General features: G+C 39.6%; 1 protein-coding gene across 4 annotated transcripts; it reads left to right on the top strand.

Moving 5' to 3' along the window:
• The first annotated feature begins 670 nt into the window (after positions 1–670).
• On the top strand, positions 671–15,506 carry LOC144092856 (uncharacterized). 4 transcript variants are annotated; one of them, XM_077625988.1, is made up of 6 exons: positions 671–882; positions 1,831–4,337; positions 6,646–6,739; positions 10,697–10,746; positions 10,861–10,922; positions 13,981–15,506. In XM_077625988.1, coding segments are annotated over exons 2-6 (2,709 nt in total). In that variant the 5' UTR covers positions 671–882; positions 1,831–1,835; the 3' UTR covers positions 13,982–15,506. The 4 variants fall into 4 exon arrangements, 3 of the variants coding, with proteins under 3 accessions (XP_077482114.1, XP_077482113.1, XP_077482112.1); XM_077625987.1 differs by lacking the exon at positions 671–882 and adding an exon at positions 900–1,236; XM_077625986.1 differs by lacking the exon at positions 671–882 and adding an exon at positions 1,631–1,740.
• The last annotated feature ends 591 nt before the right edge of the window (positions 15,507–16,097 follow it).

Here is a 16,097-nt window from a genome sequence, read left to right as displayed (position 1 = left end):
CAAATTCCTTTTTTTGTCTTAACGTATTTATTATATTCTTATGGAACTGATGTGCAAATTTTGTAATGGGCAATTAAAAATAAAAAAATAAAAAAAAATTGGGTGAAAAATTTTGAAATAGCAATGAGTAAAAATATTTCTTTAAAATACCATTTTAAAAAAGTTAGATTAAAAAAAATAATGAATTGAGAAAAAAGAGATAGAGTATATTTTGTTATTCCAATTTTGTTTTAAAATCTCTTTGGCTGACATTGCTGGCAGTAAACATCCAGTCTTTTGTGACCTGTGCTGGCAGTGAATGAGTTAAGCTAATAATTTTCGAAAAGCTGTCCACTGCCCATTAGAATTAAATGAAAAATTGATCATCGCAAATTAAAAAAAAACGTATTGCAAATAACCACTTTAAATAAACTACGTGCAACGTTATTTATTGAACGTGGTGACGTAATTCGGTTCCTTTTGTCTCTTGATATTAGTCGTAACCTAAGTAATAAAAATAGTTCATAGCGAAATGCAAATTGAATCGATTATTTTACAGATATTTTTTTTAGTTACAATGTGCATTATGATAGCTGAATAAAATGCATATTAGCAATACCTAGATCTTGCCGAACTTAAAAATTATCAAAACGAGTTACGTCGTGTTTTATTGTGGAGGGGGCAAAGGGAAATTAACAATGTCCACGTAACTTGATTTCGCACATCAGCGTTCTTGGAAAGTCAATGTGATTCTATTTTTTTATTTATTTTTATTATTATTTTTTTATTTGTGTTTTGGGAATTGGTGGATTCGCCGAAGTGGTTTTGTTAAAATAAAAGGAAATGTTGGGTAAAAGTTTTTTTCAGCAGGACTTTTAAAACGCGAGGATCCCTCCCGCCCGGGTAAGCTATTACCTCCGTTCCGTCTTTGTTTCACCAAGACACAGGCCTTTCCGTGATTACGTACATAACTCGAACACGCGTTACTAAAGTCATTGAAAATAAGATCAGAACTTAAAAACTCGTGTCATTAAGGTTGAATTACCCCCCAAATAAACATTTCTCCAGTTATTACGCATTTATATTAATTTTCTGTTGTTGCTCGGGATAACAATTTGACAAGGTCTCCCAATAAATAACCCAAATTTTTAACAGCTCTTTCCATTCCTCTTATAAAGAAGTTACTAACACAGTGACTTCACGTCGAACGGTTCAGCTTTAAAAGGTGGAATTTGACAGACATATTAGCGCTCTGCTGTAAGTACGCCTCGCCGAAATTAATACTGGTTGTTGATTAGTGCATTCATTTGCAAAACAGTTGAATGTACTGCGACGTTTATTTATTTTTCAGTGTGAATCTGGAGGTGTAGTTCAGTTTAGCCGGGCCTAGCTAGCTGACGTTTGCTATGGCTAAGCTTTAGCCTCGAGTTGGCATACCTGACCTGTCAATGTTGATGTTAAGTTGTCAGTCACTTCCAAGACCATGATCTTTTAAACCCAAGTCGTTACCGAGACACCATTTGGTGACGTTTAGGTTGAATTTGAAACGTATACTTTTAACTATAGTACGTCTTTTCTTGCGAATTAATATAAACATTCGCCCACATGCGTTTACGATGTGTCAGCGTAGTATTTTACGACTACTCGTTTCAAATGCAAAAAGGTACGAATGCCTTTTAAAAGTTTAGTTTCCTTTTAAGTGGCGACTCAGTGTACCTTTATCATGAATGTGTAAAGGTTTTTCAACGTTTCTAAGAAAGGGTGTGGTCTAGTGATTGAACTTGTTTCAAATAATAATTTGAATACAATATTTATATGTAAAATATATAACTTTTTCCTTGCTTGTTGCAGTTGCTATGGAGCAACCATCAGGGAGCCAAGATGATCTGCAACCACAGGACCTATCCACCTCAGCCATCCAAAATGTGGTTGAGCTGACCAAGAAAGGCATGTCCTGCATCGGCCAGCACCTGATCCACAGGCCAGACTGGCACTCAACCTCTGGATTACTAGAGACCACATCCTCGAATGCCTCGCACCAATCCACAGATCAAATTCAACCTGACAATGCCTTGTCCAACACCACAGTAACCCTATCCTATGTGAGCAGGTCTCACATTTACTCAACCTCTCAGCCTCTAACCGGTTTGCAACCCATCTGCAAATTCTCCCTTGCCCCTTCTTCTGAGGCTGAGAAAAGAATCGGGCAGACCGCCTATACACCGAATCAGCATTACTTGGAACCTATTGGCAATCCAGTGGACCTCGCTACTAAGTCTTTTCATTCATTATCTAAAGCTCCAGAGATTGACGTGGCATATCTACCACATCAGCTTTGTGAGTTAAACGGGGCTGTAAATTTGAGCACGACGAGCAGAGAGGACCATAGTGTTCCGGGGAGCGCGCAAAACAGCGAAGAGTTGGAGAATGGGCAACATGAGTGCTGCTCAAGTTTAGGTGTGGGAACTGAATTGTCAACAGAGACTCATGCAAGGAATGATGAGAGGAGGGGAAGGTCTGAGATGCTGACACAAATATCTAAAAATGAAGAGCCAGTGGTCTCCGAGAACAAAGTGGCTGCAATAGAGCAGTGCTCAGTGACCAGGGACTATAAAAGCCCTTTGGAAGACCCCGTCTCTCCTGCTGCTACCTGTGTGGATGATGTTGAGGATGTATTTATGCTGCCCCTGGCCTCCAGCTCACCAAGCACGGACAACTCTCTTCAAGTACACCAGGTTGCTTGGGATGGCTCTGTCTCAGAAGGGGGTTTTGAGCTCAGGTCAGGCATTGACAATGGTGCTAAAAGTTTTAATTTGCATGATGCAAAGAGACAGCCTCCATGTGCAAGAAAGCCAGAGCAAAAGCCTCTGGTTGACTTGACAGACAATGCACAGGACAAACCCGAAAATGTCACCTCTCCCATGAACGACATTGTAAGCCCACTCCAAACAACTCAAAAGCAAAGGAAACTGCCTTTGCGCTCAAATCGAGGTGTTCGCTTAGAAGAATTTATTATGAATCTTAATTCAAGCAGTTATAAAGTATCAGGATGCATCAATACTAATGTAGACGTTTCTAAAATTACAACTTGGGATTCTTATGCAACAAATCTAAAGAGAAATGACAGATTGTCTGATCGACAAAGGCAAAGCAAAGCAAAAGCAAAACCAAAAGTAGTAGGCCACTGTAAAAAAGATAAACCGAGTACCATTAAAACTGATCACTCACAAAGTACTACCGCTGATTCTGTTAATAAGTTTAGAAAATCTAATCGCAAAAGCCCTAAGTTTACAAAGAGTGTGCAGGAGGAAGTTTCCTACCCTGACCTGTCAGAGACGAATCCTGTGATTTCAAAGAGAAAACGCAGTTCAAGGTCAAGGCCTCGGTCAAAGACCTCTAAAGAAGACCCAGATCTTCTTCACTCTGAGCCTAGATTGGAAAAAAAACAAGCAAAATGTCTTCCACCAGCACGTAAAGAGCTTCCAAAGAAAAGCCACCGTTCAGCTAAAGGTCCACCAATATCCCCAGCTGTAAAGGTGGCCCCCACTCCCAAGAGACGACGAAAGAAGCATAAACCAAAACCATTTCCTTCTATCTTTGCTCCAAGGGAGCCAGAGATCAAATTGAAGTACATACATTACAAAGAGAAGAGAAAGGACTTTAGGTACGAAAATTTCTCCCCTTTTATCCGCACGCATACCCAACAGTCATCGACATCACTATGTTCTGTAGTAAATTACCCAGAAGAGGGCAAGACACAGCACAACAGGAGGCAACAAGTGCTGCCGGATCATAGTGGTAGTTTTGTATCTGAATCTGTACCCAGCAGTTCTTGTCTTCATCTGGGACGGCCATCTACTCAGTTTCAGCGCCGGGCCTCCTTCGTCTGTTGCCTATGTGGCCTTTCTGCCAACGCAATGGACTTGGGGGATCTCCACGGTCCCTACTATTCTGAAGGATACAAGCCGAGCACCAAGAAATCAAAATGTTCATCTGCTGTTAAAGGTGACAAAGACGCTGACAGTGATTCTTCCTGCTGTAGTATTGGGGGCAGGAGGAGAAAACGTGCAATTGTACCCTCATCCTGCAGCCACAAGCCGGCAAATCAGTGGTGGCAAAAAGGACACCCGTCAAGCTGCCACAAGAATTCTGACAACACAGGAAGTCCTGCAGCTAAGCGTGCTTGTTCAGAAATGTGGAAAACCGATGTTGAGGACTGGTACAGCCCTCCGGTGCTGTCCCTTGATCCCTGTGAGTACTGGCTCCACGAGGACTGTGGCATCTGGACAGCTGGTGTGTTCTTGGTGAAGGGCAGAATCTATGGCTTGGTGGAATCTGTCAAAGTGGCTCAGGAGATGGTAAAGTGGTAAAACTTTTTTGTTATTTAAGACAATGTCTTTATTAATAGCTGCATAATCATTTTTGATGTGAAGCCTTTCCCTGGCATTTTTTGTCAAATGTACGTCAGTGAGAACTCGATCTAGAACTTGTTTCGTAACTTGGATTTTTCCTAAGTCAAGCAGTATGTTATATGTAAATTCTCTAATTCATTTCTCGGTCATCAATAGAACTACCAAACTAAACCCTTGAAAAATAAACAGTGTCCCAATTTTGTATGAAAGATGTGAGAAACACAAAATGAGAGACAGTTATAAGAAATGTATTTTAATTTATTAAAATGGATAACAAACATCCAAAAACATTTCCTATTCCTGCAGGTGCAAAGATGTAAGCAGGAAGCTAACATTAGCAACAGACAAATCACACGAACACAAACACACATCTAAACAACTTCAAATTCTAAATTTAAAACAACTCTGCATTAAATAGAAGTCTGTTTCTCCATCTCGCCATTCATTACAGAGGCCACCAAGGAGTCGTCGCTTTTGATGCTTCCTTTCTGAAGTAGAAATAAAATTAATCAAAGATCAATCTGTTTTTTAATTCTCGGGGCGAAAATGTTTGTCAATGAAAATTTTATCTAGCTGCTATAGAAAGACACTGTACTGTAGGTAGACAGATCTTAGCATCCCATGCGTGCACATTTTTTTTAATTTGAAGTCTTGTGCAATTGGTTTTATTATTAGGGAAAAGTTAAGCATTTTAGTTTGTGTTTATAACTTTGGATGGCACTTTTTAAAACATGTTAGCATGTGAGACTAACAGGAAAATATCTTCTTTTAACAACATACCATAAGGAAAACAAGAATGAAATTTGAACTTTTTTGTAAGTTCTACTTTGAAATTATGAAGGGGTCTGATATTTACATTTTAGGTGTATGTCAACTATGAGAGACACATTAATTCATTCATCTTCCGTACCGCCCATCCTTGAAAGGGTTGCGAGGATTGCTGGAGCCTAACCCAGCTGTCTTGGGGTGAACGGCAGGCTATACCCTAGACTGGTTGCCAGTCAGCCGTAGGGCACACAGAGAGACAAACGACCATCCGCACCCCCAATCTTACCGCCACCAGCGGGAATTGAGTCCGCGCTTGCCCGTACTGAAGTCAGGCGAGTGAACTTCTACACCACGAGGCGGCTCGAGACAGACATAATCTAAAAAAAATAACGTAACAGTGCATCATTTTCAATATTTTATTTGTATGTTACTGCTGAAAAAAACATCTGCCTCACAATTCAGAGATTGAAGGTTCGATCCCCAGTGGGTTCCGACCTACCTGTGTGGATGTATGATGGTCTGTTTGGCTGACAACTAATTCAGGGTGTCCCCTGCCTACTGCCCATAGTTCTCTGGGCTAGGCTCCAGCGCCCCCACGATCCTGGTGAGGATAAGCGGAACGGAAATTGAATGAATGCTGCAAACAAGCGTTTGATCAATTGTTGAAATCAATGTTAATATTTGGTACCGAGGTCTTTAATTGCAGTTAATGAGGTCAAACATTTCATATAGTTTTTACCAGGTTTACACACTACATTAGAGAATTTAGCGATTTCTTCCACACAGATTTTCTCAAGATCAGCCAAGTTTCTGAGCTATCACGAAGAGACACAGAGCTTAAACTCCCTCCAAAGATTCTGTATTGGTTTAGGTCTTAAGACTGACTAGGCTACTTTACAATCTTGATATGCTTCTTGCAGAGCCAGCCCTTGCATATCCTGGGTCTTTGTCTTAACCTTCCATGCCGTGCGCGATCATAAATGACATCTTAATGTATTACCCACATTAACAGGGTGATATCTTGCTTGGAGCACCAGTCCGAGAAATATTGACAGCCATGTTTTTTTGTCTATTTTACTCACATAATGCGAAAAGTTGTACATTCGATGAAATAAGAATTTAGTGCCGCTTAGGTAGGAAGAAAATTTTGCACCCTGCATCCTGCACCAACATTCATAGGCAAATTCATTAAGTGACCAATTATTATTTAGTAATGACTAATGGTATCGAAACTCTACGAAGCAACTCAGCTCTGGAAAACACAGATAGTGGGACTGAACCCGTCACTGTCAGTGTGTGTTACGATGTTAGGCCAAAGTCATTCTTTATTGTAGTCTCCCTCCTAAACCTCCTAAATGGCTTATGGTCAAACAAAGGGTTTGCTTAGCATTGGAATATCTTGTTGGTGCTTATCATGGTAAAATACATTGCAAAAGAAATCTGTAAGTGGATGCACTAGTGAAAACCTTTTTTTGTTTATGTGCAGACGTGCTCGGGATGCTCTGCTCCAGGTGCAACACTAGGCTGCTTCTTCAAAGGTTGTCCCAGCAAATACCACTACAGGTGTGCACTGGAGGCAGGTAAGGTCTCACTATAATATACAGGGTATTCAAAAACTTTAAAAAAACTCATTAAGCAATATATGCCCAAACCAAAAAACATGACAAAACTAGTTTCTACACATTAACATAACCATTTTTATTTATCAAATGTTCAATTTGACCACCACTGGCAGCACGGACAACATTTAAGGGCTTTTAACGAGGCCTTTTTTTTTTTTTTAAGCCCTAAACTATTGATTATACATCTGAATAGAGCTGGGAAATTTAACAAACATTGTTATCACGATTAAAAAAAAAATCAGTCCATATCGATAATTATTATGATAACTCGCATCTTTTTTTCTTTCAAATTTGAGACTTCAAACTTCTGTGAATAAGTAAATAAATTACTTTCCTACTTATTCAATTGTTAAAGTTACAGTTTGATTTATTTAATAAAGAACATATTAGCACATATTAATAAACATATTAATGTTATACATGTAAATATGCAAGATTGTAGCCAACAGCTAATTACCATCTTTAGTTCCTTGTGCAGGTTGAAGGGAAACAATAGCATACACACACACACACTATAAGAAAATAGAATATAAAATATAATGATTTTAATAAGTATTTTTGCTGTTCTGTAGTGCAATAAAAATATGGCAGGTCCCTCCTTCCACTATGAAAAGTAAATAATAAAACCTGCAGAAATTTTGACAGGTGTCCTTATTTTTAAAAATTTGCCTTCAAACCAAAAGTTGCTGTGCAATATGAAATAAATAAAATAATTAACTGAAGACATCACCTTTGGCAAGCAGACTATTTTTAGCCTCACAAAAACTAAAAAAAAAACATTTAAAAAGTTGTGATGAACTCAACCCAGTTTTACCCAAGATAACACGTTTTAGATTTTTGCAACGTTTTCATTTACATAGAATGGGGAAACATCTTGATATCATGTAAGAACAACATTACAGGCTGTCCTCAAATGAGGACAGTGGGTTCAGGACATTTTCAATAAGGCTGCTCTTTGCACAGGTAATTACGAGGCATTAAAAAAAAGTAAGAAAACGCCAGAGAGAAGTCACTTGGATCTTTTAGTGGATCGGATCTGTGTTGTCCTACATCTCATAATAGCTCATTTTGGCAGTTAACCTCTATTGCTAAAATGCTAAAACACATTTCCTCTTCTCCTGAGCGTTGGTCTGCAAGTAGTGTTAATCTCGCAAGAGCACCCCTGTTTTCTGTGGTGGTCGGGAGGGGTAATTGCAGTTTAAAATTATCGAATTTTTATTGAGTTTTTATTATTATTGACAATTATTTCATGATAATTATCGTTATTGTTTTATCGCCCAGTCCTACATCTGAATAATCACATACCCTAAACCAGACCTGGGCAATTAATTCCCCAAAGTGCCACAGTGGCTGCAGGTTTTCGTTCCCACCCCTAAGACGACACCTTTACACCAATCTGGTTTGTTAGATATACAATAAGTGGATTGCAGTCAGGTGCTTCTTGTTTCAGCAGAAATCTAATTGGTTAAACTGTCTTTGTTGGATCGGTTGGAACAAAAGCCTGCACCCACAGCGGCCCCCTAGGACCGGCTTGCCCACCTCTGCCCTAAACTATTGAGATATATCTGAATAATTACGTAATGGTAGCTGAGTCTACTAATTTATGTCCATGAAGAAAAAAAGTAATTCAGAGTGATAGCGTGAGGAAAATAACATTTGGCTTTCTGAAAATGCTGTTAGATCTATCGTGGTATACAGCCAAGCAGCAACATGACGAACTACAATGCGGGATCACAACCAAAACACAAATTGGTGGATGTTTCAGTCCTTTGGGTGAAAATATACATGAATGAAGAGGAGTGGTTTTGCAGGGTACAAGTTTTGGCGTCGAAGGCTTTCGATTTGAAGGGATGTACAATTCCAATGATGAGCTAAACATATCTGACATGGCAACAGATGGGGAAACACTGCACTACGCCTTCAAGATTTGGAACATTGGTTGGTGTTAAGAATCAGATGTAGTAAAAATTTGGGTTTTTAGCCCCTATTTATAGGATTGAAATGCATTCTCACTGTATGATGTCATTGGCATTAGCCAGAGCCGAGTGTGGAGGAGGCATAAGTCACCTCTCCACGATGCAGTATACATGATAGTACGATTATTCGAATGAGTGTATAGTACTACACAGCTATAGTACTCCTATGTTTATATCGGATTGCAATTTGTTGCCTACATCATGTTTTTTTGGTGGCAGTTTGGGTTGGTTTGTTTAGGTTGTTTTTGCAGTAGTTGCAGCAGAAGCAGTATAGCCGCCACGTTTTTAGAAGTTTTCGCCAACATAGCTACAAAACTGCATGCCAAGCTCAATTTGACAGTCACGTCCTCTGGACAAAAGGCTTTGAAAATACATTCCTCCCAGTGCTATCAGCATATATCAGCAGCAGTCAAAATACCAGACCTCTCTCTCCTTTTTTAACCTATCTACCCTCTTGTCTCTCTGCTCCCGTTTAGCCTCACACAGCCAAATGTTATACAATTATAGAAAATCAATACTGGACAAAAATGCAAATGGGATGGATGGCTAGACTCATCATTGGAATAGTAATGAAGTATGGCCCCATTACCATGTAAACACCCCATGTGACGTTGCATTCTAGTCCGTACGTGCTTGTAGCGCAGTGAGGGAGGAACACTTTTGATGCCATACAGACATATTAAAGTGTGCTATTATGTTTCAAGTGATTACAGGAAGTATGACTCAATTTGGATTTAAGTGGAAATCCATTCAAAATGGCCACGCAAGGGGAGTGGAACTCAGGGGCTATTACACAACTTCTACATTGGGATGAAGATCGTCCAAATAAGAGGGGTGGCCAGGTCCATTATCAAGCACTAACAATATCTTAAAGGAATTCCTTTATTGGTACAATATTCCCGCACTTCAGGAATAAAATATTTTTAATTATGTGATGTTTACCAAAAGTTCCTGTCACAAGATGGACATTAAATTAAATGAGCATCTGTTGGCTGTGGTTATAAGTAAGTAAATCAATCTTGTAGTAATTTTCGTGACGTACGGATGGGCGTAAGTCGGAATAAGTTAACAATCTTGTAGAAATTTCCGTGATGGGCAGATGTGCGCCACTGGAAAGTGGTGTGGCATATTGTGGAAATTATACACAGAGTAACATTAAGTAGTAATCCTGATGAAGCTTTGTTTATACAACTTGTTTTTGCACAAAGAGCATAATTCATATTATTTTACTAAAAAAAATTCTGATGAAAGTTTCTTAGGGTGGCACCGTGGTTGAATGGTTTGTGTTTCGGCCACATAATTCTGGTATAGAGGGTTTGATCACAGGTGGGGGCTTGTGTGGGTTTTCTCCAGGTACTCCGGTTTTCTACCAGATCCCAAAAACATGCATGGTAGGCTGGTTGAATTGGCTGGCTACCTGTCCCCTCTTTGGTGCCCATAATTAGCTGGGATAGGCTCCAGCAACACCCCAACATCCTCGTGAGGATAAGCGGTTCGGAAAAGGAATGAATGTTTCATAGGTGGTTTTTGTGTGAATATTCATTGCATTTAAATTGTATCTTTTATTGTGTGTTAGCATTAAGCTAACAGGTTTTTTACAATGTCATTCTTTGCATTTGTAGCTTAGTTTCACCGTTTACATCAAATGGATTTTGATAAACATCCAAGAGTGACTCATTGGATTTATCTTTTGAATGGAATACAGGTAACCGCTTGTGCGGCGTAACCAATGTCCGCACCCATTTATCCTATTCAAACACACAAAAAGTGTGGGCACTCCTGTCCCTAATGTACTATGATGTCTAATTCCTGCAGCTCAACATGAACATGGGTATCATTCTGACTGTGTCTTTGTTAACGCCCACTTCAGGTTCTTTGTTTGCTTTGTCAGCTGTCAGCACTGTGTGGCGAGGCTCACAGTCTCTTCTTCTCTTTGTAGATTGTGTCCTCATCGAAGAAAACTTCTCCATGAAGTGCAAAAAGCACAAGGTGAGCACAAAACATGACTCTGAAAACAGACTGGGTGGTTGAAATCTGTAATGCCTTTTGTATCCTGTTGTCAGATTCGCTCAGTTTCATGCTAAACTTTCTATCCTATCTTAGGACAAGACATTCAAAGCCCCAGTGGGGATGCTGAATGAGCCCAGTAGAAAAAGGCCCTCCTGGTATGTACAATACAAATGTTTCTGTGGTTACAGTTGTATTAATGGGAAATGATGTAATGAGAAATGCTTTTTTAAAAATGTAGTTCAACAAGGAAAAACAGTTCTCGATTTTAGTCATTTATAGCAGCAGTCCCCACCATACCTGTCAACGTATACACTTTTTCCGTATTTTATACATTTTTTTATCATTTCGCCATACAACAACTTTAGAATGGGAAAATAGTTATTTTTTTACGTACCATATTTTCCGCACTATAAGGCGCACCTAAGAGGGGGGGTGTCTTATACGAGAGAAAATGTAAAATTCAACGATTTTAAGGCAATGTTAAGGGTACGGCGCTTATATGCAGAGGTGGCTAATATGCAAGAAAATACAGACGCTCCCCTACTTATGAACGAGTTAGGTTCCGAGCGATTGTTCATAAGTTGAATTTGTTCGTAAGTTGCTCAGTGCTATATTTTGTATTATAATTTATGTTTAATAATAATAATAATAATAATCGGACATAGGCCATGTCGTCATTACCACAACACAAAAAAGCCTACTTGTCATCACACGCAGAAACTGCGTGTGACGAAATTGATGGTGCTTCTCCATAAGCTACGTTTAGTCGGCAAAAGACCTAAGTAAGTGTAAGTTACGGACTTGTAATTTGTCATTCCGCTGTTGTGGATACAGGTCGCTTACCTCGCGATTACATACAGGTCGCTTACCTCTCGATTACCGCACACTGTCTGCCACTTACCTTCCTTCAAGTCAGCTAGGAGGCGGCAGATCACCAACCAAACATCTATTCATATGCCGCAGAAGGGAATGTGTGTATGTTAGCGCGAGTTTAGATGTCTGATGGATGTGGGGAAAAAGCTATCCTTAAGCCTAGTTGTCCGAGCTTTGTGGGACCTATAGCGTCTGCCAGAGGGCAGCAGCTGGAACAGGTTGTGACCAGGGTGGTAAGGGTCCCCTATGATGTGCTTGGCTCTGCTGAGGTAACGCGGGCTGGCAATGTCTTCAAGTGAGGGCAGAGAGCAGCCGACAATCCTCTGGGCAGTGTTAATCACTTTCTGCATGGCCTTTTTGTCTGCCGCCGTGCTTCCAGCGTACCACACTGTGATGCCGTACGCCAGGATGCTCTCTACAGTGGTTCTATAGAAGGTTCTCAGAAGATTGGAGCCCAAGTTGTTCTTCCTGAGCACCCTGAGGAAATGGAGTCGTGTCTGAGCCTTCTTCACCACTGCCGTGGTGTTTGTAGACCATGAGAGCTTGTCCGTGACGTGGACCCCCAGGAATTTAAAGGACTGGACCCTGTCTACACATACTCCATTTATGAGGAGTGGGGCCAGATCTGTGCCGTGTTTGCGAAAGTCCAAGATTATTTCTTTAGTTTTCGTGGTGTTCAGTGTGAGATTGTTCACCGAGCACCACGAAGACAAATTGTTGACCTCATCTCTGTAAGCCGACTCATCCCCTCCTGAGATGAGTCCGACCACAGTGGTGTCGTCAGCGAATTTGATGATGGCGTTAGACTGGTGGGTGGGTGCACAGTCGTAGGTGTACAGGGAGTACAGAAGAGGACTCAGTACACAGCCTTGAGGGGAGCCAGTGCTTAGTGTAATGGAGGAAGAGAGGTGGGGACCAAGTCTAACAGTCTGTGGGCGGTTGGTCAAGAAGTCCTTTATCCAGCAGCAGATTGAAGAGGATAGTCCAAGGTGGGAGAGTTTGTTAGTCAGAATGTCCGGTTTTATGGTATTGAAGGCTGAGCTGTAGTCAATGAAGAGCATCCTCACGTAGTTCCCAGGGTGTTCCAGATGGCTCAGTGCTGTATGAAGAGCAATGGCAATAGCATCATCAGCAGCATCATCATTAAGGCCTATATAAGTATATTGAAGGTTTATATAAGTGTATTTGTATGTTTAAGGCTTGTATAAGTAACACACATTGGTTTGTACTGAAAAAAATATTTAATACAATGGAGAGAATACATACAGTACTGTATACATACATTAGAGAGAGAGAGATTTACTAGAAACTGGCCGAAAGAAGCTATCTAATAACGATTGCAGTTGTCTTTTTTTCATCATAAATGATGCGGTAGCACTGTATGGCATCATTCAATTGATTTGCAAACTTTGTGCAACGTTCAATATTTGGGTCCTGCTGCTCGATCTTTATGTTTATAAATGGTACTGACGGTCGAACGATTCAAGTTGTATTCCCGTGCAACGCTCACCACTTTCTCACGCGCATCAAGCTTCGTTATTATTGCCACTCATTTCAAATGAAATGGCTTGCCTCTTCCTTGCACCTCCCTCACTAGAAGCCTTTTGCTTTTCACCAACCATATTGAATAATGGATGCACGAGATATTTAATGATAAAAATGAAAAAGGTTCTTTGCGCACTGGAGATACGTTCACGCACTTCCGCACTGCAACGAACTGGGCAGAGGAAGGTGGATGCTGTGTGAGCTGAGCTCTCACAGCGCCAGGCGTCAGTATTAGCGGCGGAAAGAAGCACTACTCGGAAAAAGGCGTGCAATACAAAATCGAACTTAAGAACATTTTTCGACATAAACGCAATTTGCAGACATGTTCGTATGTACCGTTGTTCGTAACTAGAATGTTCGTAAGTAGGGGAGCGTCTGTACGATAATTATCTGTGACCATTATTATTTGTCTTTCTGTAATAAAGGGAATTTTTCATCTGATTTGTATGTACAGTGGGATTCAGTATTTGATCACTTTGTAGGTAATTTGTCTCACTGTATATTTATATGAACTTTTTAATGGATAATTTTTCTTAGGTAATGGTAAAGGAGTCATATTTCAATCATACTTCATTTTGGAGACTGTTTTAGGTTTTAGGATGGAATATTTACACTGAAGATTGTTTGTTCAAGCAAATGCCCCTTGTATTTAGGTCACTCAGTCAGAAAAGTCTTGATAATTGGGCATATGCTTTGTTTCCTCATACTTGTGCTTAAATTAGGCTCAATTAACAGTGTGTCTTGGCTCAACTTGTTAGTCACATCTTTCCTTTTCCCCCCTGTTTTTTCTTGCAGACATTGGCCTGCCAAAACACGTGGAGGTTGGCTCATTCTCTCAACTGTGAACCGCCACCATTGTTATGGACAACTCTCACCCATGAACCTTAAAAAAAACCTCTAAATTTGTAAAAACTATTTATTTATATGGATTTCTTTTGCCAACAACAATCAAAATATTTAAATTGACGAAAGCAATTTGCAATATGTGATTATATTTGGTTGTATTTATTTGTGCTTCCTTTGTCTAACAAGTGTTTTTAAGTTATTGATGAAACCAGTTCATCATTTAACTAAGAAGCTGTAGCCACTTAAGGTACCCTTTGTGATAAGCGATATATGCATTTTTTTCTAAAATAACGCCTTTTTAGGGGGAAATCATCACAGGGTGTTTGAATGTATTCTCTGCATGTATTTAGGTGTGTGTGCGTGTGTGGTGGGGTTCACAGGAAGCACTTTTTCTAGGATGGCAGTATTAGTTGACCATGCCCTCTTATTTTCCATCTTTCAACTGAAGAAGCAGCTTTTAGGATGGATTTAGGCTGCATGGTTCAAGTCCCCCAAAATGCCCACTATGACTACAAATATACAGTTGCCTTCAGTTTAAATCAATGGCAACCATGGCCAGTTAAATAGCATATAATGCTTAATATTTATAAAAAGTATTATTTCATTATTGTCTACTTGTGTGTTATTGAAGCTTCAGAATGTAGAATTTAGACGTCTGTGCATGCAGCTATCTGTTTTCTATGAGTTTTCTTAGTGGATATTTCTCAATTAGAAACCCAATTGGCCACTTGGACCAGCAGTGTAAATCCAGATTTGCTTCCCAGTTTTTTTTCTCCTTAATTTGACTCAAAGCACTTTGTGTAACAACACCTTGTGATGTTTTGATATGTTCCACTGGGGGCAACAATTACACATTAAATGTTCTGTTTTTTTACTTCCTATGTATGGTTAAAATATCAGTTTACATTAATACAAATTTCAAAAGGCAAACACTGCTGCTATTATCCACTCAGTTTTATTTATTTATTTTTCGCATACTGGGTGGTGCCACTAAGCCTTACATTATGTACAAGAGGTCCGCACTTAACTTGCAGCATAGGGACAAATTAGTTCTGTTATTGGCAGCATTCTCCTGTGCAAGATAAAATGTTTGATTTGTTCAATGTTTGACGCAACTAACCAAGAAACAAAACAATAATCTTTCATCTGTGCCATTCCCACCCACCGTTCTGTATACTTTGCTTTCTGGGGCCGTAAAAGTCTTTCAACTTGTGTGATTATTATAAAATCTATGTTATGTGTGTTTATCTCAGGGCTGAATTTATTTATTGTCTATGGTCTTAATTGACAGGAATGAAATTTGCTTTTTTTATTTTTTGGGCAGACATTCCAACACCTCTTTTGTTCATGGTTTTGTTTGGTGAACAATGGACTAAGAGTTACCTCTTTTTTTCTTGACCACCATCCCGCTTGCCTCATGAAGCGTTGGGGGCTATTTAAGTGTTCCAAAATAAAATTAATTATTGAACATTAAACAGATTTTTATGTATTGTGTTGAAAGTTGAGCTGCTGTTCATAGACATTATCTAAAATATACACCAAATGTTAGGGAAATATTTCAAATATGGTCAATTATTATTGTGCTCCATTTAAGAGAATAAAATCGAATTTGCTTTAATAATCATAAAATTGCAATACTTTGGCAGTAGAGGACACTAATGAGCAATGTTCCCCCCTAAGCTGTGCAATTGCGCAGTCGTCTTCTCTGCGCACAGCAAATCATATGGAGCGCACAAGATAAGATCCCAATTTTTTTTATTTTTTTTTAGCTGTGAGGCCGACGCGCAAACCACTCATCCGCCGGGCCGCCCCATTCATAGATATTAATCATTACATTTTATTATTACTAAATAATTTATGTGTAGTAGACATGCACCTGCTTATGGCAGGTGTGATACTGGTGTGTGCCCATAGCGAGCAATGATGAGGTTGCTCACACCGGTACTCGGTGCGCTCAGTCAAACAAAAAATTAGAGGGAACATTGCTAATGAGTATCATTGGACCAAATGGGTGTATTTTTAAAAGAATAAATTGTCAAAATATTAGCATGTTTTTATTTGTTATA

The sequence above is a fragment of the Stigmatopora argus genome, chromosome 18 (genome assembly GCF_051989625.1).
Source record: "Stigmatopora argus isolate UIUO_Sarg chromosome 18, RoL_Sarg_1.0, whole genome shotgun sequence".
Taxonomy (NCBI): Eukaryota; Metazoa; Chordata; class Actinopteri; order Syngnathiformes; family Syngnathidae; genus Stigmatopora; species Stigmatopora argus.
This window is presented reverse-complemented; position numbering and strand designations above follow the sequence as displayed.

Excerpts from the sequence above, each read along its gene's own strand:
- LOC144092856 (XM_077625986.1), top strand. The coding sequence starts at position 1,707 with ATGTGTAAAGGTTTTTCAACGTTTCTAAGAAAGG. Across the intron at positions 6,740-10,696 it reads CAGGTGTGCACTGGAGGCAG|ATTGTGTCCTCATCGAAGAA; the intron begins GTAAGGTCTCAC and ends TTCTCTTTGTAG. Across the intron at positions 10,747-10,860 it reads TGAAGTGCAAAAAGCACAAG|GACAAGACATTCAAAGCCCC; the intron begins GTGAGCACAAAA and ends ATCCTATCTTAG.